This window comes from Typopeltis vanoorti, chromosome 20 (assembly GCF_054136105.1).
Source record: "Typopeltis vanoorti isolate ZY-2024b chromosome 20, IOZ_Tvanoo_1.0, whole genome shotgun sequence".
In the NCBI taxonomy this organism is placed as follows: domain Eukaryota; kingdom Metazoa; phylum Arthropoda; class Arachnida; order Uropygi; family Thelyphonidae; genus Typopeltis; species Typopeltis vanoorti.
The window spans coordinates 84339574-84364290 of NC_143568.1; the positions used below are offsets into that span (position 1 = coordinate 84339574).

A 24717-nucleotide genomic window follows, 5' to 3' on the forward strand; every position below is an offset into this window, starting at 1 on the left:
TTTGCGTTCTAGTCTGTATGCAACCACAATTAAGAGTAAACCTCGTAAGTGTGGTTGCATTAGTAGTAGCATTAGTACAGGGGCAGTTGAAATATAAAGAGAGGAGAAACAGGTTCGGTGAGCGTGTAGTTGGAAATGATGTTGGGTAGTTGGTACTATTGTTTTAACAGGCTTAATGGAAAGCGAAGGAACAATGGATGGCAGTTCAGTGGAATAGCGTCCGGAAATACCTGTAGAAAAGACACAAAGCTGAAACAGACTGTTTATGAAGTCCTAATTGGAGTGAGTCAGCGAGCAAGACAGAGAGAGAGAGAGATGGAGAGGAGAATCATCTTCCAGCCGAATTGATGAACCGAGTCGCCCTCCTCTGGACCTCATTAATAATTTTTAGGGAGTTTTTTTTGATACACCACTCCAAACATGTGAACATTATTCTATGGTTGGATTTGTTCAAAGTTCACAGATGGAGGTGTTAAAAGATTTAGCGTGGTAAAATATGCCTATTTTTATATTTTGAAATATAGGAACTGCTGATGCCAGGAAGGTCTAGTATGATCTAATTATTAACACTTTATTTCTCACTGAATATCGTTAGTGTATCGTCGTGGTATTTCTATACCTACAGTTCGAAATGAGTGCACTTTTTTGTGGATAGACAACTTAAGCATATTGTTATCATTGAGGATATTTTTAGGTGCATTTCGGAAAAATTATCTAAATTTTTGACTATAAGATGCATTTTGTTTTTCAAATTAGTTGTACCCCTACACACACTGCTTTGGCAAGATAAATTCTGGATTTTGATGGCCTATAGTATGTGATATCTTTCCTAAAATTTATTAAGTTTTCTGTTTGGTTGAAAAATCTGTTTGGTCACCTTCTGTACAAAAAATTATCAGAATGATTCAACGTGATATAGTGCTGTTAGGGGTAGTCATTACTCATGGAGGTAGTGAGAAATTTATAGGATTTTTTAAAAGATCTAAATTGCTAACATCTATTGAAACAAACTTCAATATTAGTAGCTATTTATGAAGCAGATTATAAGTATGTGTGGTTACTTTTCGGTTTCACTTATGCAGGTAACTATAAGTAGTAGTAGTATCCTAGGTTATATTTAAAAACTAGTGTTTTTGTGAGCAGAGTCTAGGTTACTGTTCATGTATTTTTTTTTTTTTTTTTAAATATTCAATTACCTGATATACAATGCTAACCGATTTATCTTCACTTACTCGACTGATCTTTTTGAATATTTGTTTAATATCGAATACTACACTAATACCATAGTGTTATAAAGTTCGGTTGAATAAATATCGAACGAATGTGTGACAGTGAGGGTCCATATGTTTAACTATCAGCTGTGTTTTAAGTCTGTGTGAGGGAAGACTAGAACGCGCCATCTTTTTCGTACGATTTCACGAAAAGAGAGGATCAGCAATCATTATTCTCAAAAGGTTATCGCGGAGAAACGATCATCAGAAATTTGTAGTATTGTTTGTTTTTGATTTAGTATGATCCGGCTAAAAGATTTTACAATACTCTTATTTGAATAATTTAGGTATATGTTAGTGTAAGTATGTTAGTATTTTTTTATGTTCTGATAATGAGAGATATGGTTAAGCATTCTCACTAGCGCTTTATGGCAAATTTGTATTTTACCTTGCTGTCAGTAGTGAGCAATTCTTGGTTGGAAAGACCTGGATTCGAACCCCGTCTCTGTGATGCAACTGAACAGTCATAAAAGCTTTTTAAATGGAAGGTTAGCTGTCTCATATGGAGGAATCGGGATGTTTTCTTTGGAAGTATACGTTTTTCCCTCCGCAAAACGACAAACTAACAGGAAAATACATACGCTTAACGGATCCGATATACACGTGACATGCAACTTGTATTTGCATTATTTTCCGTTTTATTATAAATAAAGTAGAAAATACTTGTGTTTACCACACATTTACACGTTTATCATGTAACTGTGATAAATATGCAATATGTAATATGATATTACATGTCATAAACATGTAATACCATATATTACTAGACAATTTTAATTTTTACAAAACTTGGCTTAAAGGCTTTTGATTTTACTGAAATTTGACTAAATAAAACCGCTATGTTGTGATGTGTGCGTAAGAGAAAAAGAGCCAGATGCCAAAATCAGAATAGCCTTTTGAAAGCGCCTACTATCTCTTCGTCTAGAACTCCATTCCCATTCTCTCGCATTTCTCTCTCTCTCTATCTCTGCAGGGCTAGCACCAGAATATTGGAAAGCCTCACGACTGCAGGGTAAAGATTAGAACGTTCACTTATGAACTGATAAGCAAAACAATTACACAGTAAGATAGCAAAAATTAATTTCAAATAAAATATGATTAGTGTAAAGGGGTTAAGAAAGTTAATCTAGAGTAGGTCAAAAGGGTCGTACCTGTTACCTGCTGTATCAAGAACCTTAGCCAAGTATTTCCTGATCCTGGGAACGACGCCAGAGCGATTATAGGTCCGGGAGGAACGCGGTACCTTGGCCTTGTACAAACGCGAATAGTTCTGCGCGGATAAATCGGAACAGCTCCCATAGCTACAAGGCGGGCCACTGCGGCACGTCGATCTCCATCTACCAAGTCCAGAAAAGTCTGCTGGGATGCTAACGACGCTTCCTTCTTCGTGCTGTTTTCATCCGTATCATCAAAGTAGCGCGAAACGATGATCGTGAAGAGAATACCATAGGAAAACAGAACGGTCCCGATCACACAATACAGGAATCGGCGGAAGTTACGGGTTAGTGTTCGCGGCTGGCGGCGTTGGGAAGCCATCCCACTGCGGAGGAAAACAATTCACAGCTCATGAAGTTAAACCTGGATCATCATGCAAATAACGACCCACGTCCAAAGTTGACCTCCGCATTTTCGGAAACAGCACGGTAGCGGCGAAAGAGACGGTGTTGTCATGGTGATGACCATTACTCGCTCTCTACCACCAACAATCGGTATCAGCGACACTGCCGCATGATGCCTGCCGGAGCTAATGTCGGTCTCGGCAACTTGCCAATTTGCTACACATGATCGTTAGCTCGCTCTTTCTGTGTTTTACTGAATGATGAGAAAGAGAAAAATGCGGTCGTTTAGTTAAATAGACCGCTCCACCCTTCCTTTGAATAGAGAATTAACTACCTGGAGAAGAAATTAAAGTTTCAGGCTTAAAGTTAAAAATTCACATGTTTTTTTTTTTTTTTACGTTAATATTGCACAAAGTTTAGATCGACTTAAATAAGGGAAAAGCCTGGTTACTTAGAAGAAATTACTCAAACTGGCTGTCCAGAAAAACTGAGCTCTAAGTGCAGTGTGATTTATCTCTTAAATTCGTTCTTTCCACGTTCTAAGAATGACAAGGGGGAAAAAAAAAGGTTGTCTTGATCGTAGATCAAAACCGAGCAGTGATGACACCGGAACATTGAAACTATTTTAACTCCCGATAAGTGAGAACCACTAAAATTATGTATCAAAGTAGTGGTTAAATTCTAGCATACATCGATGTTAAACTCACAATCAAAACATTCAGCTATTGACACCGAGTTCACTAAGATGTGGGACAGCCTTTATTTTAGGTAACCAGGCTTTATTCACCTATTTATTTATTTATAATTAATGATAATTGTGTTTCATTTTCTGAATTTAGCAGACAATGTTTGATACATTCAGGTAAACGCACTGACTATTTTTAGCTTTTGAAACCTGGTGATTGTTGAGTATTCCTCGGTATTTCTTATAAGTTCGCAACTATCACTTTAGTTCTTGATAAATAATGACAACTTATTAGCTTTTCTTTATTTACAAATTATCAATAGGAATAATATAGAAAATATTTATGACTAGTCAATAAGGATATGAGCCAACAAAATGGTGTAGAGAGGAATAGGAATAAGATTTTATTATTTTGCTTTAGCTTTCGATAAATGTATTCCTAATGTTTGTTAATTTTCTTTCGTTGGCAAGAAAGAAATTAGCATACTGAAAACCCTGTTATCATTTTAAGTAATGCCGAAATCATGTCAGACAAATTTCGTGTCATTGTGAAAGAACAGAATGATTTTTTGTTTCTATGGATTTGGATTTATATGGTGGAAGAGCTCTCTCTCTCTCTCTCTCTCTCTCTCTCTCTCTCTCTCTCTCTCTCTCTCTCTCTCTCTATATATATATATATATATATATATATATATATATATATATATATATATATATATATATATATTTTTTTTTTTAAACATAGATTTAATGACTTAAAAAACCGAGATAACTTATAAAGATTTTAATGAGAATAATACAACTAGTTTCGGCTTATAACAGCCTTCCTCAGGTATTCATAAAGGAAAAGAATAGTAATAAACATTGAAGTATCTAAAACAACTGGAAATTACAGGTAAAAATTCCAATACATAATTGATACATAAAAAACGTTGTATTTTTTCAAGTTGTTCTAACAGGCGTGCCATTGTTTATTGCAAGTGTGCGTGCAGGCTCACGTGAACGCCAATATGGAATAACTGCAGCATGGCTATCTGGGATGTTATAACTCAAATTGTTGTTTAAGTAGACAGGGTTCAACAGGATTTCCCTTGATTCTACAATTTTTCTCTCAAACTCATCATCACAGCGAAAAATATTTTCTGATCTATCCCAGCAAACGGAGTGGCTTTGTTGATCATCATTAGGATTATTTGAAAAAAGAACATGACTGGATAACGCAGTTTGCATGAGATCTTTTGTAAGAGATGTCTCTCTTATGCTTTTCTATACGTTGCTCAATAGAAAGCCTATTGAACAACGTATAGAAATATATATATATATATATATATATATATATATATATATATATATATCACATCATCACAGCGAAAAATATTTTCTGATCTATCCCAGCAAACGGAGTGGCTTTGTTGATCATCATTAGGATTATTTGAAAAAAGAACATGACTGGATAACGCAGTTTGCATGAGATCTTTTGTAAGAGATGTCTCTCTTATGCTTTTCTATACGTTGCTCAATAGAAAGCCTATTGAACAACGTATAGAAATATATATATATATATATATATATATATATATATATATATATATATATATATATATATATATATATATATATATATATATATATATATATATATATATATATATATATATATATATATATATATGTAGAAAGTTTTTTACCTTGGGTATGTTATATATTAAAGATACCAAGCAATTTTAAATAAAACTTGGTTTTAATCCTATTTCCCAAGTAAGCAAACAGACAAGTAAGTCAAGTTTGCGCCTGCATGTAGTGCAAGTCAGGGCGACAACATGAAGTAAATTGGACAACAACTTCAAACCTGCACATTTGCCACGATGAGGCAGAACGCCGCATTGTAGAGTCAAAAGAAATTACCTTGGACCCTCTTCATATGAACAATAATCTCAGCTATAATTTGTCTAACTCTTTCAGCTCTACTATCAAATACTGGAGATCTCGCGGAACCACACGCACAAGTGTACAACAATAGAACTTTAACACGGACTATAGCTCAAGTTCATAATAACTGTAATTTACAGTCGAATTTATAGCTTTATAATTTTATAGCTTTAGAGTGTCTCAATGTTTTTTTCAGTGTCTTTTAATAGCTTTCTATGTTCTTAACGCCTGATGAAGTCGATCCCGATGAAACATGTTGCGTATCAAATAAATCTCAATTTGTTATAATTCTCGGATTTTTAGTCAGTTTATATAAAAAATATATAAAAAATGAATATATATATATATATATATATGAAAGCGTGCATATTTGTTGCACGCTTTCATAACAATACACGTTTCGGTATTGCAGTATATGTTACATATGTTCATATATGGCAGACCAACTATTGTATAAAATTATTAAATTATATGCCATTTCTGATGCAATGAACTAGGATGAAGAGTAGATCATTCCTCCATCTCTTCCAATTGAATTTTCTCGAAAAAACTTATTATGCGAAAGGTATACATCAGAGGTATAGCGTCTGCATTCTCACATAACCAAGAATTTTGATCCATAGCAAGAAAAAAAAATCTTCCATCATCATTTGAAGAAGTATTATTCGCTGTGATATCGGCATCTGAGCAGGTGTATTTAATCAAACGCCTTCAGGACGCAGTAGAAAGGGCTTAAGCTATATGTTTGAAAATAACTGGCTCTAATCCTACCAGAACGCAAGAGACTTTTTTTCCTGGGGAGGGGGGGTTGTAACAGGCTACGAGTTAGCTTGTTTGAAACGAAAGTTGCATGGACTTTTCTCTAAAAAAAGTTTTCAATTTATCTACCGTAGGCAAAGTCATCTAGGGACGACGCGGCCTGACAAATAAAACGATTAGCATGTAGCATTTTAGGAAGGTATTTGGTGCACTGCCGCAAACGTGGAAACAGTATTCCAAAGTTGAGTGAATAATGAGATTTACATTGTGTTAGCAGCTGTATTTAATTAATGCTGTTAGGTCATCCAATGCTGTCTTTGGCATAGCCTTCTATGTCTGTTAAGTAAGTGCATTCCCCAACTGTTTTTTTTTTTTTTTTTGATGTTATTGTTCTGAAAATGGAAAAGCAGTTTCCCGAAGGAAAAATCTCGTCATCTCCATGTTAAACTTTATATATATATATATATATATATATTCATGAGCATTGACTCGGTTACTTTGATACATTTAGAAAGCTATTTAATGACTAAAAAACCGAGAATTAATTAAAAGCTTTAATGATAAAAAACACAACTAGTTTCGGCTTTCTAAAGCCTTCATCAGGTATCTTTTTAGGAAGAGGAAACAATAATAAAAACTGAAGATTCTAAAAAACTGAGAAGCACAGATAAATTGCAGTACATAATTAAAGTAAAAAACATTGTATTAACATTCAATTTGTTCTATTTTACGTGCCATTGTTTGTTGTATGCGTGGTAGCAGACTCTCGAGAACGCCAGTACTGAATAATGATGATGATTTTCAAGGTCACTCAATTTCCTGGGATAGATCTGAAAACATTTTCCGCTGTCATGATGAATTTGAAAGAAAGATAGTGGAATCCAGGGAGATCGTCCTTAATCCTGAACATTTAAACACAATTTAAGCTATAACATCTCTGATAGCCATACTGCTGTTATTCAGTACTGGCGTTCTCAAAGCACCAAACTGCTGAAAACCACCAGTTTGGTGCTTTGTTAAAATGCTATGGAGAATTTGCCATTGTGCAGACTATGTAAGCGTTCTGAGATGCTTTAACTGCAATAAATTTCACTATCATACACGAGACTGCAGGGGAAAAAACCACCTGTCCATTCTGCTCTAAAGAAAATAAGTTCAGCGAGTGCCCACGAAATAAGTCCGAGATGAATTGCATAAATTGCCAAAATCACAACAAGCATGCCAAAACAAAAAAAAAAACGACTGCAAACACATGGCACTAACCAAAGACTGCCCGACATACAACTACTACAGACAGCTCAAAATTCAAAACATAGATTATGGAAAGCAATAATAAAGCTTGTAGAAACAGCACTACTTCCCTGGCATGTCTTCAAATAAATCTACAACGCTCTATCAAGGCTGTCAATAACTTAACAGAACTCATAAATAGAAAAAATATAGGACTGACATTAATACAAGAACCCTACAACATCAACAAAAAAATATGCAGCTTTTAAAGTAATTATAAAATATTTTCCAAAGGATCTGAAAGAAAGAGAGCTGCAATACTTGTGGTCAACCCTGAAGTCGAGGCAATATTAATTTCTCAGCACAGCAACGAGGACTCGGTACTTATTGAAATTACGTACAGAGGAATTAAAACGTTTGCTGCAAGTATGCATCTAAACTATCACACTGACATAAAATACGACTTAGAAAAAAATGGGAAACATCGTGGATTTTACCATCATCCACGGCTTAATTATGGGAATAGATAGCAACGTCCATTCGGTTTCATGGTTTAACGAGGGCACAAACAATAGAGATAAAAATTTGGAAGAGTTCATAGCATCAAACTCCCTACACATACCAAACGACGACAGTAACACTCCATCATTTGAAAATACCAGAGGAAGCAGCTTCATTGATCTGACACTGGCAAACAACGCTATTTTACCCAGGGTTTCTGAATGGAAATGTGAAGAAGAGGAAAGCTGTTCTGATCATCGCATATTAAGTTTTAATATCAGTAACAAAAATATAAACGGAATAAACAACACAAACCATCGCTTTAACATCAAGTACTTCACCAATAAAACCAATCTAGAGATATTTGCTAAAGTATTAAAAACCGAATTTTCATGCCATATCTCAGAATATCACTTTAATGGGATCAGCAAACAACAGCTCAGCTTAGACAAGAACTTAGCCATCTGGGCATCAGAACAAGCCGATATAGACTTCCTTGCTTATGTGCTTTGAAAAAATTCAGCGACCAAACACTCAGAACAATCAAGGAGAGTGTTAACTCCTAAGAAAACGTGTTAACGCACTCAGACGACTATATAAAAGAACATACAATAATCAAGATTTAAGCGAGAGAGAGAGAGAGAGAGAGAGAGAGAGAGAGAGAGAGAGAGAGAGAGAGAGAGAGAGAGAGAGAGAGAGAGCAGAAGACAGAACTACTATAAAGCCAAATACAGCTATCAGTCTAAAATTACAAACGCGAAAACAGAATCATGGAAAAAATTCTGTACTGTTTCAACCATATCGAATCCTTGGAATTGCATATATAAATAAGCAGCAAGCAAGAATAAGTCAACACCTATATTATCAACCATCAAGAAAACAGACGGCACCTACACTAAAAACTTAGCAGAAACTGCAGTTATTATGATCAACAAGTTTATTTCCGATGACGATGAATCAACAGACGAAGAAATCCACAAAACCTACACACAAAGAATGAAAACAGACAGATATTCCAAACGACGACTTATTTACAGCTAAAGAAATCGAGTCAGTATTAAGATTAATGTATCCAAGTAAAACTCCTGGAGAGGATGGAATAACCAGCGATATACTACTAAGAGCGTTTGTCGAATTCCCCGAATTCATAACAACAGTTTACAACGAATGCCTACAAAGAGGGCGATTTCCTTTAAAATGGAAACGTTCTAAAATTATACCATTAATAAAACCACGAAAAGACACATCCGACGAAATTGGCAAATATAGGCCAATCAGTCTCATAAACGTTGCTGGTAAAGCTGGTAAAACTTCTGATAAACCGAATAATGCATTATGTCTACTCAAGAAACCTATTAAGCAGCAATCAATACGCATTTAGACCTCAATCCAGCACAGTAGACGCAATTATGGAGGTAAAAGAGTTCACATAACAGCAAAAAAAAAAAAAAAAGACTTACTACTGATCCCACTCGACGTACAAGGAGCTTTCGATGCTGCGTGTGGCCAGCCATAATCAATCAGTTAATAGATTTAAAATGCCCAAAAAACTTATTCGATCTTACCAAAAATTATTTTACAGACAGAAGAGCAACCATGCCATTAAAAACTACAGCTGTAAAGAAAGAAGTCAAACAGAGCAGGATAAAATTGAATTTCATATTGAAAAGAATAACATGTAAGAAAGTTTTAAAGCGAATAAAAGTTGAGCAGCTCTCAGATGTGAGCTGTAGACTAAAATACACAAAGATTATTGAAGAAAAAATAAAAGAGTTTGAGAACAGGAATCAAACTTTGGAGATTCAGTGGCAAACTCTGAAGAAAACATTGATTGATTCTGCCAGAGAGGCATGTGGCGAGGTTGTCTGTAAGGATAAAAAAATCAGAACTCCCTGGTGGACACAGGAAGTTAAAGAGGCAGTGAAGGAAAAGAAGAAAGCATACCAAAAGTTCCTGTCAAATAAGTCAGCTTGTGCTCTTAGAGAATATAGAGACAAATGCAAGAATGCTAAACACTGTGCAAAACTAGCTAAACAAAAGTCATGGGAGGACTTTTTGGCAAGAATATAGAAAATAAATATCAAGAAGGTGGCAAAATATTCTGGAGGTTGTTGAAGCTTAAGAATGGAGGAAAGAGTGCTATAAAAGGAATTAGAGATGATAAAGGTGACATGAAAACGGGAGAAAAAGATATCCTTGAAGTATGGAGTAATTATTTTGAAAAACTGCTAAATGAAACAAGCAGTGATGATAGCACAGTGGTAAAAAACACTGACCAGGCATGCAGGCAGGCAGGAATACATATCCATACTTGAAGTAGAAAAAGCCATCAAAGGCTTGAAATGTGGAAAGGCAGCAGGAGTAGATGATATTCAACCAGAAATGCTGAAGTATGGTGGTATAAGAGTCTTACAGTGGCTGCACTGCATAGTTCAGAAAGCCGGGACAGATGGACGAATTCCCAATGATTGGAGTAGAGCTCTCATAGTACCCATATATAAAAAGGGAAATAAAACTGCATGTGAGAATTACAGAGGTATTTCCCTACTGAGTGTTCCTGGCAAGATCTATGCAAGTATACTTGCATAGATTGAGAAGAATTGTGGAAGAAAAGCTTGGTGAAGAACAAGCTGGATTCAGGCCAAATAGAGACTGTCAGGATCAGATCTTCACTTTACGACAAATAGTCGAGAAAGCATGAGAATATAACAAAGATCTGTATTTCAGTTTTGTCGATCTGGAAAAGGCATATAACAAAGTGCCAAGAGAGAAGCTATTCAATACGCTGCAGTTATATGGTGTCAATGGGGCATTATATCAAGCAATACTTAGTCTTTATTTGAGTTGTAAGTCAGCAGTTAGAATTGAAGGAAGTACAGGAAGATGGTTTAATGTTAAATCTGGTGTGAGACAAGGATGTACATTATCCCTTCTGTTATTCATTATCTATATGGATCACATTATGAAGGAAAGTGGTATTAAACATGATATCAAAATTGGAGATGTTAATGTCAGCTCTTTGCTTTATGCGGATGATGTTATACTTCTAAATAAATCCGCTACAAGTCTGCAAGATTCTCTGACTAAATTGAATAGCTGTTGTAATAGATATGGTATGAAGGTCAGCAATAAAAAGACAAAGACAATGAAAATAGGCAGAATCATTGAAAATGTCAACTGTGTTGTGAATGGAGAACCTGTGGAACAAGTAAAACATTTCAGCTATTTAGGCATGATTTTTACTGAAGATGGTAAATTAAATATAGAAATAGACAACAGAATCAGCAAAGCTGGTATGGTGGGAAGCCAATTGAATAAATTCATATGGAATAAGAGAGAAATTAGTCGGAACAGTTAGCTGTATACAAGACAGTGTTCAAATCAGTTTTAACTTATGGATCTGAGAGCTGGGTCAGAAGTAAAACACTTGACCAAAGACTAGAGACCACAGATATGAGAGTCTTGAGAAAGATTATAGGCGTGAACAGATGGCATCAATGGCAATATCATATTAAAAATGAGGATATTAGGAAAGAACTTGACATTGTCAGCATCCAGGAATGCGTTAGCAGAGCTAATCTCAGGTGGTATGGTCACTTAAACAGAATGGGCGAGGAAAGATTAGCAAAACAAGTGTTCTCTGCCAGGTTGGCAGGAAAACGACCCAGAGGAAGACCAAGATATAGGTGGATTGATACGGTTCAAAGTGCTTTAGACGATAGAAATATAAGATCTGATAATGTTGGAGTGTTGACAAGTAACAGACTGATTTGGAGGAAAATTGTAGATAGGAAATTAATAATGATGTAATTTTTTTCATGTAGTACTATCATATCCTGTACACCCCTTGAGGGTACATGGCAGGAATCTGATGATGATGATGCTGATGATATATATATATATATATATATATATATATATATATATATATATATATATATATAAATTCCTTTCGTCACGACGAGAATCGAATACCGTCGTTCTTCCAATTGCACTATGGAGACAATCAAATTGTAATATATAATTTCCGAATATTTTATCCCCTTGTGCACGCAAAATAATCTGGGCGAAACGAAAAACGGGGATGCTCAATAGATCTTTGTAACGATTAAAAAATCAAATTTCAATAAAAATATGTCGAGTCTAGACACGAAATAAGTTACGTAGAAATGGACGACAACTAAGCGAATATTCATGCTATCTATTGAAACACAGTCCTGTATTATTTGCAAGAAAGATCCTACTTCGGTCCCTGTTACTTTTGATAATGTTCTGCTATCTTTCAAGGCCAGTTTTCCTTTTGACTGATTTTCATATCCAGCTTATCTTGGCATAAATATATTACATCCATAGCATCCTCAGACTCTAAAATCTCATATTCTTCCCCCTTTCCCCGTTACTTTTAATAATGCTACGATACTTTCAATGTCAGTTTTTTTCTTTTGGGCTGATTTTCACATGAAGTGTATCCTTTCATAAACATATTACATCGATAGTGTCCTCATCCTCTAAAACTATGTATTCTTTTTCGTTCAAAACACTATTTCTCTACTGCTGAATTCCTAATGCTTTATAAATCTCAATCCGATAAACGTTAGAATATTTTTCTCACATTTGAGGTGGTGCACCCAAAACCTCCCTAAGAATTCTTGATTAGGTATACAGAAGAGGAGAATCCGCCTAATAGGTGATTTCTCTTTCTCACAGACTCCCTCTAGTCACTTTCTTATGGAGGAAGGGGGGGGGTGCGTTCTATTTGTGCATTACGTCTTTTTCATGGGTCCTTAATGGTCGTTGCTCCGATAAACTGGTCACTACCATTCCTCCTCCTTTCTCTAATCATGCAAGAACAGCATTAGAGCAGCCACTTGTCAACATCCGTACAAAATCCAGCTACTAGACATATCGAGTCGACATCTCATCATCAGAAAATGAATTTAATGAGATAAGATTTTCTGTCTTTTTTCAAAATGAGCATTATAAATTTGAAGGTAGGGTTGGTTCTGGATCTTAAGAAAGACTTTATGATGTCACTAAAAAGTGGCCACTATAGAGACACTATCTTTTGATCAGGGGTCTTAGTATTAAGTTTGCTTCGGTAAAGAAGCAACATCTCCATCCAAACCTTACTCGGAAGTGCCACACAAAATATCGTCTCGCCATGGTTACATTCGTAAGCCAATCGTTATTTGCAATTGTGCTCCTAAACATAACATGCTCCTACACTGGACTCTCTTCATGGGAGCATGTTGGAGTGCCAACTTCTAAATAACTAGCTTCAATTCATGTTGAAAAGTTATATTTGGTTTTTATTAACTATAATTAACACAACAGATATTTGGATTATAAGACCATACGTTTAATACATATATATATACAAATTCGTCGACCATTTTCGCTAGCAAAACTGACTAGCTTTGTCAAGACTAAACGGTGAAAAAACTAATAAATGCAAAAAAAAAAAAAAAAAAAAAAAAATCGAAGGAATGCAGTAACGGTTAGACAACAAAATTGGAAGGCAAAGGCACCGCGTGACATGGTATACGTGAAGCGATATACTTGTCATTATTATAAATACGCGTTACATAGTTTTTGGCGTACTGTAGTTCCGCTAAACTTAATGAGTTAATAAGATTTTTCCATATATCCTTTAATATCACTACTTGGTTTCTATTAAGATTGTTTCCTGTTCGTAGGACCACTGCTGGGGAAGATTAGAGATGTCGAATATTTAAAGAAGCTGCAGCGGTCAGAAGCTGCAGGTGAATTAACTAGTCTCATAAGAAGGTAGTGTCGATATTTTTTTTTCTCTCTACAAATCTTAAGTTTTCATCCTACGAAATGCTAACCAGAGAACGCATGAATTACAGATATAACAGATTTGTTTCCACGGCCTTAAGTTTCTCTACCAGAATTTTAAACTAACCTACCAATTTTCAAACTTGAAACTCTTAGAAACCCTGAGTGAATAAACAAAATGACTGGACAGGGCGACTCGCCGTGAACGTGGACATTACTCGACACTTCCATATTTATGATTGCATTGTGCTCGTAAAACTTCTCTTTCGTAAAAATAATTATATTTATCACCACCAAAAAAAAGAAAAAAAAAAATCTTTAAAACATACATTTATATAGCAACCGATTCCCAGAGTTTTCCCAGTCTTTAATATGTCCAAATCTATCATGTGTTAAATCTTTCATGAACATTTGACAAGCATCATTGGAAATTAACCTTCATCCTTCTAAAAACAAGACTTCTCGAGTTTTGCCAGAATATTGGCGCTCTCCCAAGTTTTCAGTGGGTTTAGATCAAGGCTGTGAGCTGACCAGTCCCTACCTTCATGCTCTTATCTTCCTACAAAATGCAAACAGCAAAATTGTTTAAGTGTTACCCACAAGTAGACTTTGTTGTGTGACAAAGGAGGATTCCTTGCTGAAGCACATCTGCCTTTCCAGTGTAGCATTTCTATCAAATGCAGCGATAAACATCAATCGACGACTTGCATGTAACAAACAGTATTCTATACTATCTCAGTGTGGGATACCTTTTAATAGGTGGGAAAAAAACCCACGTTACTTGTTTAAGATATGTAACTGTAGTCCTAAGACAATCTCTCAGAAAAGAGATCGCTGAAGGCTTGTACTGTTTGCTGCATAGCCTTTGATCGAAGCCTTTAATGAAGGCTGTTCCCGATCCGAATATGAAAAATTCGGATCGGGAAAAACTCACCGAACTATGCAAAAGAAAATTGAAGAGGATCAGTAGTAGCAGCCGTATGCCCTATACGGAAACAACTGATTTCTGCGAAGAACCGGAAAGTTCGTCTATAGTGGTGTCAGGAACACCGTGACTAGACACTGGGAGATTAGAAAAAAGTCATGTGGTCCGACGATTCGCGGTACACCTTATTCTGTACAGATGGTAGGCAGAGAGTTTAGCGAGAGCCCCATAAAGCAATGAACCGAGCTTGACTTGTAAACACAAATCAAGGTTCTGGAGGGGGTCGTGGTGTCAGGCATGTTCTGTTGGTACGGAACGGGTCCCCTGATACTGCTGGAAGGTCGGGTGTCCTCCAAGGAATATCTGAACATTGTTGCTGATCAAGTCCGTCCTTTAATGTTGACTTTTTATCCATCAAGTGGCGGTTGTTTCATGGATAGCAATGCTACTATCCATTGTGCAAGAACTGTTCAGCAGTAGTTCAGTAAGCATGACAGCGACTTCCAGCATCTTCCTTTCCTTGACCACCACAAAATCCAGATCTGAATCCCATTGAGAATGTATGGAACATGTTAGAAAACCAGATCCGGGAGCAAATTCCTCTTCCATCAAATGTAAGCCTGTTAAAGGACTGTCTGGTGAATGTTTGGTATGATGTAGGTGCAGTCCAACACCTTTGGAATTTATACAAAACCACACATGTGCTGTAATTCGGGATAAAGGAGGTCCAACATTAAATGAAAGTTTCTGATTTAGTGGCCGGTATGTGTAGTTTACTTAATTCGCCCTTGTGCCAGATTCAGTCGAAATCCTTGAAAATATGAAGAATGACCACCGCAGGCCAGCCCGATTTTTCCATGGTATTTGTTCAGAGATGGGTGATATACGTTAGTAGATTCTCTGTTGATTGACAGGGAAGGAATCCATATTGGCGATTATTTATTAGTTGAGCGCTCTCAAGGTAGCATAGGACCATATTGATGATCCTCTCCACTTCTTTAGAAAAATTGTGGTGAGAGAAACTGAACAGTAATTTTGATGGTAAGGATGTGTCACCTTTCCAATGAATAGGTTATATGCGAGGTAATTTCGATGCTGAAAGATAGATAGCAGTAGTATATGAAGGCATAAAAAAAAGAGATGACATTCTGTGCACAAATACACCTTTAGGACGATTGGAAAAATGCCATCAGGACAGGAGACTTTTTTTGGTATTTAATGTGAATAACATTCTTTCTTTCTGGCATAAGGTCAAAAAAGGAATTATCTGGTCATTTGCATGTTTGAGGGAATTTGTTAGCGTTAATCTTACAGGAATTAGAGGAGGAAAATGAAGCCAGGAGTTTGGCTTTTTCTGTGGGTGATGATGCAATAGAACAACCATCCGAGTTAACACAGGTGAGAGCAGTTCTGGATAAAAGTTACATTCTATAGTAAGAGAACTTGAAGGCCTGACTATCAGTTAGATATGTTTCCTGCATTTAGCTCTTGCACTATCCGTTTCAGATGAGTTAATAATTTTCTTGCAGCTATTTTGCGATTTGGTATAAACAGTAAAGGAAGATGAAGTTTGGATGTGAGCTAATTGCGGTATGCTCGATTCTTTGCTTATAAAGATTTGACGCACCTTTTGGAGAACCACGGCATAGTTAGGGCCAGGAATGTAGAATGAAATTAAGAATAAATGTTTCTGTATCAGTGAGGATTATTTCAATGACACGTTCAGTAATTACGTTTGGGTGGGAAGGTTGGAAACAGTAGCCCGACCAAGGGAATGAGGTATAAAAGACGTTGCGAAAATAATTTCACTTTGCATTTTATAACGTCATAAAACATATCAGAGAAAGTGGTTGTGTGCATGTTGCTCCTTTGGAAAAGAGATCAGCACTAGATTATGGTCTAAATTTCCTGAAGGACAATCAACATTCACTGTGTACTTTGAAGGGTCATTAGTAAGGAAGAGATTCAGGGTGTTTCGAGAGCAGAAAGGATTATCCGGTATTCTGGAAGTCATAATGAACAATTTGTATAAAGGTCATACAAATATCACACACTATTGGTGATAGCAAATTTCTAGTCATCTCTACCAACCTAATCTACGCATTTGGAAGATTAAAGCCAGTTGGTGTTGTGAACCTTAAAATCCTCGCGAAAGATGGCCTCGCTTTAGGAAAGTTAGATTAAAGAAAGGAAATAAAAAATTTGGAATGTTCCGAATTTAAAAAGTTTGGAATATATTAGTCATTATGTAATTTGATACAAAGAAGAAACACTTTTTTGCAGCATCGAAGTTATAACACAGATCAATCCTTGGGATTAATGCCTTTGACTGTCTGACACAATGACTAACTATTCCAGAGAAAACTATTTCAAGTACTACTCACAAGTAATACCGGTGACACGGTTCTCCTCCAAATACAGGGCCTCCTTAAATCTTACTTTGATTTCTATTTATTTCAATGATTAACTGTTCTTTCACTAAAGGAATATTTTCTTAATTCTAACTCATAGCGAATGTCATTCTTTTCAAAAAAACTAAGCTGCCTAGAACAGTATGTCTGGGAAGATGTACGTTAACTTATTTAATTCCTTAACTATATGAATTTCAACATCTCTCTAAGTTTTGTAACTACAAAATTTAAACCTTACGATATAATAATACTGTACATTTCTACATTAATCTAGTTACTGTTTTTTGTACTTTAACATATCGTCAGTTTCTGTTTTCAGTGGAAGATAGAAGGTCCCAAATAGAGATTTTTCAGGCAGTAGAACAGGCACATAGACCAGAGAATACACTCAGTTCACATCATAAGTATCTTGCAGATATCCTTATGAGTTTCTACGAAACCACTGAGTCTACTTGCAATTGAGTCTAACACGCAATGGAAAGATAAAATGAGATGCAAGCAATAATATAGTACTCTGTTACCCATCCAATTTTTTAAAGGAATTATTACATTTTCTGTTTACTCGCAATATTCCTATAAATCAATGAAAGACTCCCATTTACAGTTCTGGCTGCCTTTAAAACTCTTAAAAAATCCTATTTGATTGTAACACCACTATTATTAGCGTTAGGTCATCTTCCACTTCCACTGTTTTGGTGCGATGACTTTACCATTTTTCTATCCAAAAGGAGGACTCGTTATTTTTAGCTGTTAAGTCATGCCATTTCTTAGGACAGTGAAATATCTTATTGAAATAGACTCGAAGCAGTAGCTTTGTAGACTAGGCCTCGATTCTAGTAGTCAGCAGTTTTGACATCACGCTTTTCATTCTTTAAATAATAATATCTATCACACATTGATAAATCGAACCAAGTATCTTTCAAACGTTTACAATGAATAAGGGACAGGAATGTTTATTTTTTATAGCACAAAGACATCAAAAGTCAAAGTGTGCCAAGATACAGGTCACAGAGGTACATATGATAATCGGTTAGTAGGACAATCACAAACATCCATGCCCTTGGCGGAATTCGAACCCGTAGCCTCTTGGCTGGAGAATGGATACATTTACCACTCGGCCAACCAGGCCAGCTCACAGACATGGTCCGATACAGGTATACGGTTATTTAAGCATTATACTATACTATACTACACTATTCTGTTCTTTTCTTCGTCTTTTCGAGGTCTATGACCAACTAATTATCCCTGGCTTCGAAACCTAAATTTAGGGAGAATATGTGTCTTATTGTCCATCGTATATAATTTCTGTTCAGTTCTGTTTATTGCGCCGGTTTAAAAAAAAAAAAAAAAAAACAAGTTTCTGAGAAAAATCCGCTGTACAAGGCCAAGTGACACATATAACGAACGATTCTGTTTGTTCATTATGGAATGAACTAAATCAAAGATTTTCCATCTGTTACTCGCCTATGTCAGTGGTTACTAACTGTGGTCCATAGCAATAATAATTCGAAAATCATAACAATGATTGAACTTCTCACAGCGTTTAAGACTATTAATTGTTACTTAACAATAACTCATTTCACACTATTTTTTATTTTCCCTTCCTTTCTCCGTAAATTTTCATTATTGAGCTTAATAATACGATAATGAAACTGTTCTAGACTGGCTACGCATAAATTCCATCTTGAATTCCACAGCTATAGTGTCCATTTTTACACTCTAATTTCAAACATTTAGTTTCGCTTAAACATAAACTCTACAATAATTTATTCGCTGAGCAATGGAATTCTCAGGTGTAAGTAATGATTTTGATTAAATGAGCATTTGAATTATTTTTATTTAGACATAATGATGAACGTTAAGACAGTTGCTTTTGTTTCGTTTTAATTTAAAATAAAGTAATATTCAAGGAAGCATTTATTACTCATTCTTTTGCAGTCTACAAAAAATGTTTACATGTAGAGAGAGAGAGGGAGCCTAAATTTTTATAAATTTATTCATACATATAATTTTTTAATGCACAAAGAAATCTTCTCCCTTTAAATATCACAAAAGTGCCAATTTTCTATACTTTTATTGAACGTTGGATGCTCTTTCCCCATGCATTTCATTCACTCGCAATTCTATGCAGAAAATCTGCTCCTTATTTCGTTGCTTTCAGTACCTTTTGGAACTCATAGAATTGATTTCATGCTCTGATCCCAACTATCAGTTGCCGAAATCAGAGCTTCAGGACAATAGTAAATTATCATTCTGTTGTCAAATCAATAACCTGAGTTTGCTGTAGAGATGTTTCTGAGTCGGAGTGAGTTCCCATATTAGTAAAACGTTTTATTTTATTTTTGTCACTTCACTTTTGTTTGGTGGGGTTAAGCCGTTGCTTGGCATACGTATATTACGCCCATGCACATATAGTGGCAGTATCGACATACAACTTGGGAGAGCGCACGTTAATTTTTCTCATAGCAATCACGGAGTTTTTTCATGTTTGAAGTGACTACTCTTTCGGAACCAGTATTATGAAAGATATGCCTTATAAATATCCTTAGCACATGGAAAATTTTCTAATTTTATAGACCTGATTTGAAGGGATAATTGAAACTATGCACTTAACACTCTAGATGGTTTAACTGATTATATCAATGATTTCCTTTTAATAAATCGGTATGTTAATACTCAGACCTCGTTTTTAGGTGAGTTTCGTAAACGATTCTGTCAGTCCATACGCAAGCTATTCCGGAACTCTGAGCTGGTGCATTCCAATTTGGGAACTTGCGATCCAGAGAAATTCGCTGAATTATTTCAGTTTTTGTTTCGATAGGCAGCGTAAGCATGAGCAAATCTTGTCGAAGTGATATATGGAAGTAACTTCGTTTTGGCCGAAAAGGAAGTTAATACATTGGATATTTAGGATACACATACATAAATAATATACACCAGGTTCAATTTTAGTTTCAATAGCGAATTTTAGTGCCAGAATTTGACCAAAATAAAAAAGTTCAAAGAAATATTAATAATTCCTTTACAAGCTGAATATTTCATGGAACTTGGTATTTATTTCTTTACTAACTTTTATCGTTTCAACTGAAACTTTTTAATTAAAAAAAAAAAAAGGGAAAAACAAACTTTTTTTTTTTTTTTTTTTTTTGCGAATGCGATTCGGAAACTTTGGTTAAATCTGTCGACTGAGCTTATATCTGAACTACTTCCCTATGTAACCGCCTTTTAACACTAAGTTGATGACAGGACCCAAGGGAAACCATTCTTAATATCTTTGTTTTCAATAAATTCTAAATTTCACTCATCATACTCTTTTCTCTGTTATATGTTAAAGTCAAAAAGTTCATTTTCTATTATTCTATAAAGTGCAAACGTGAATGAATGGCAATCTTGAATCATTAAGTCGCTTTAAATAGGCCTCGTCAGCTATCTTTTTGTTTGGTTTGTGACGTTTTTATAAAAATTTCTTTTCATTTTATATTTCAATTTAATAATGATATTATTTATAGTTTTTATATCGTAAGTCTCAACCTCGCCATGAAGATTTCAGTGTTAGGTGTTAATGTTGTTGTTGTTATTATTTTTGAACACTGAGTAAAAAGCGGGTGCCCTCCCCATTCGTAACCTTACCTTTGGTAAATATAGTTTAAATTTATTTGATATAAATACAAATACAAAATTCTTCGTTGAGCAACGAAATTATCTACTAAACGAATTTTGGGACACACCGTTTGTTTATTGTTATTTACTTTTGTAGTTGCAACAGGAAAAGATGGATGGATGGTTTTGTTCGGAATTATAACCGTAGTAACTAAGGCTATGAGGCAAAAAAAAAAAAAGCAAAGGTGAGGGGGAGGGGTGCATGATCACCTGAGATAAGAGAATAACTGCTCGGAAGACAATCATAGTCACAAACAAGTATGATTATCTTCCTAACAACTACGTTTGGAGACGGCTAATTAGGCCAATGAGTAATCGATACGACAGTGGTAATGTATTTCTGCACTTTCAGGAGGCACTGATGGTTGAGATGCGATGTCTTTTCTTATTTTTCTCAGTTTCTGAAGCACACTGTAGAGTTCGAAAATACCAAGATATGTGGAGATTTATCATTTCTTGAATAAATGCATGATGCATAGGCATTAATTTTCAAGATTTTCCAATTTCTCCAGATCTTCTTTTGTCCAGTGCGCTGCAATGCCAATCGCGTATCATAGAACTAGTATAGCCCAAGAGTTAATTCATTGTTCGAACGTTCAGTCCATAAGTTTTATTCTGAGAATATTCCTGACTTTTTTTATGTATTCTGCTGCTGCTCGTGTTTAGCTTTCGAGTAGAGAATATCACGGCTTCTAATATTCTGAGGTATTCATAGTATTTGATGCAAATGCTTTTACACATTTATCCTGGTCAAAATTAAATTGTGTCATTATGCTATCCTTATTTAATAGATAAAAGTGCACATTTATCCCAACCAAATTCCAACTTGATATCCTTACTGAAAATACGAACAATGTTCGGTAATGAATGTATCTGTTGCTCTGATTTTCTATATAATTTTAGGTCATCCGTTATTATTATTATTATTATTGCAAAGGAGTCTCACAAGACTCATCGTAGGAGAACGTTCCACACCGATAATCTTTATTAATAAATATATTTTTTTTTGCGCATGTTTTCATACCATGCTCTCTGATTTAAATAAAAAAGCACGGTACAACAGATCTTTACACGTTTTTCAACTCATTCAATTGCGCGTGCACCCACAAAACCTATTTGCAACTATTTTATTTGGCTGAAAGTGAATATCAATTCAACTTCAACGAATCCCGCAGAAAGTAAATACAGTATATGCAAGCCACGTGCATAAAAAAAAAGGTTGGATATCACTACGTTAAAATCTATCATTAAGTATCCAAACGTACAATTCCTTGTTTCTTGAATACTGATTTATTGAAGAGAGTAGACATCACTGACAATGCAGCCAGGGTAACAGTAACCTGAAACTTGAGCACATATTTTTTATGTACCAGATGGCAGCACAGAACTAGGTTTAAATAACTTTCAAATGAATATAATTTCCACATGATGGGCTTGCAACCAGTCTTCAATCTTCAGAAAGTTATGTATTTAGGTCAAAATGGCCTCCTGCTCCCTATGGAGAATAAAAGGTGTTACATGGATTAGTATTTTTTTTATCCTAGCATAGAGTCCTGTGGGCTACTCCGTTCAGAGTTAGCGCTTAACTTTTTAGCATTTGAGGTCAAAATAATTCGGTAGCATACTAGTCTTTAATTACGTTTTTATAAATCGATAAAATAAGATAAATATAAATAAACAAAATAAATCCTCTAAATAGGCAAGGCTTCCTGTTCTAAAGCCTTGCAATCTCCAAAGGGAGTTGGCATAGCTTCTTTAGCCCTAACTTTCCTCCCCTTATAGCAAGTATCATACCATAAATACCTGAAATGCACCACCAGATAAAAAATATGGGTATCTGTCACCATATTTATTTCCTTAATGTCAGAATATCCATTGTTGAAATCTTAAAAAATTCTTGCGCAACTTCAAAAGTTTCTTTACTACCATCCACTCTTCATGCTATGAAAACTCTCTTCTGATTATCCTCATAATAAACGTTCCCTAATCTAGATATTCATTTTGCTAGCCGCCTCTCACCGGATTTCTATGTTCCAAAAATCTGTATAAAATACACCAAAATTTAAACTTATGTAAAGAATAATAACTTTCTTCTTCCTATTTGTCAATGTCATCCTTATTTCTCTACCCCTCACCTCGAACTTAGTAACATTTCTTCTTTTTTAATAAAGTATTTCACCAAAACAAGTTTTTTTCCCCCATTGGTTTGGAAAACATCATATTTAGTGGGAAACACTGTAGCGTAACTAAGATTCCACCTGCCACACAGACACTAAGCTTTCGGTGAATCTTTTGATGGCTGACGATTGACTACTTTTACCGTTTTCAATGTAGAATCATTCATGTAGGATTTCACTTTTACTGTAGGATCATTCCGCACTTCTGAGTCCTCTATGCTCTCTGGCCCCCGCGAATTACTGGATTTCCCGGTATTAGGAAGGTGCCTTTCCTCGATGAGTACTTGGACTCCCTGGAGGTGTCAAATAATAATAGTTGCACCACTGCTTGAAGACTATCAGGAGTTGTAATATTTAGCACTAATTTTGCTATGTAGTTATTTTAGTATGCTCCAAATATTAGCCATTCGTAGTCACCAGAGTATTTATCCAAAACTTAGCACAGGATAAAGTACCAATAACGTATGTTATTGGTACTTTAAGAATATTGATAATTTAAGAATAACCTATGTTATTTTTAAACAAAACTAGTAAGCTCAAACAGTTTACTAACAGTTTCATGCACTTTTTAAAGTATTTCATTTCGTCACATGCGGTAACTTCCGTGGCAGAGCTACTTAAATTTTGAAAGGGGCAATTTAAATAACGAGGAACAAGCACTTGCAGAATACATATTTTTTTTAAAAATGTTTTTTAATATTATTGTCTTTATTATAAAGCACTATAATTTTCGCTTCTAAGACTGATTTCAACGCATAGGTTTTGTTTTTTAAACTGAAAATTCAAATTATTATTTTTTCTAGTTTCATACCACAAATTCAGACAACTATTAAAATGGCAACTGTTCTTTCATACGAATGACTGTATTTGAATTGTATTCAGATATGAGTCCTCAATTTCAGGCGATGATGCTTTTGGGGGGGGGGTGAAAGAGTATTATATTAGCACTTTTTAGGTGGCAAAATGCATAAGCTCTCTATTTGAAGAGGGGAAGAAGAGAGTGGAGTACTTACTTTATGAGTGCAAAAAATGTAGTACTCTTTTTCTTTTTACTATTTTGAATACTAATATTTATTAATGTATTGCTTTTGATGAACTGATCTCTAAATAAAAATAAGTTACAATTTTAAGATCCATAGATCTTAAAATGGTGATTTAAGCTTCTTCCTAAGCATGTCATAACCACCTGCTTTTCAGTTCTACATATACCCCTTCTTGACAGAATATTCATCATCTTTTACAATCTGCCAAGTCAAGACTACATGGTCATTTTTCAGTCGGAGGTCACCTTAGTTATAGATAACTCTTCTGATCCTATGACCAGGTCCAATACCCTTGCACCTCGAGTCTCCTCCATCATGCCTTAAGTAATTATCTCTCATTGGGTGTATAAATTCCATTTCCTTCCATGTGCTCATTCTTCCTTCCAGTCTATATCTCCATAGTTGAAGTCCCGCATAATAATCACTCAACCTGTACTCATTGTATTGATTTGGCGATGCATGACTTCAAGATCATCTGCGGAAACTGCCTGGTCTATAGCAACCACCAACTGTATATTTAGTCTAGCCTTAATCTCAACACCAGACTGCTTCAAATGAACAGTCTATCTCTTATTCTTTTTGGCTGCAATTCATTCCGCAGTACATCTATCTTCTCATTCTCTCCATGTAACTACATGCCTGCTGAAAGTTTATTTTCACTTGGTTAGAATATAAATTATATATTTAGTTTAATCCTTTATCCAAATGTAATCAAACAAAGTTTGCACCTGAAGTATCTTCATGACTGGGACAACTTGTGGTTAAGGA

The 24717-nt window shown here is 35.3% G+C and overlaps 1 protein-coding gene across 1 annotated transcript in view; it reads right to left on the reverse strand.

Moving 5' to 3' along the window:
* The window catches only part of LOC150095618 (WSCD family member CG9164-like), a 46276-nt gene extending 43076 nt beyond the window's left edge, over positions 1–3200 (reverse strand). The window contains exon 1 of the mRNA XM_090410327.1: positions 2423–3200. Coding sequence (XP_090266453.1) covers positions 2423–2807 — 385 coding nt within the window. The 5' untranslated portion in view covers positions 2808–3200. The remainder of the gene's footprint in view (positions 1–2422) is intronic.
* Between the last annotated feature and the right edge of the window lie 21517 nt (positions 3201–24717).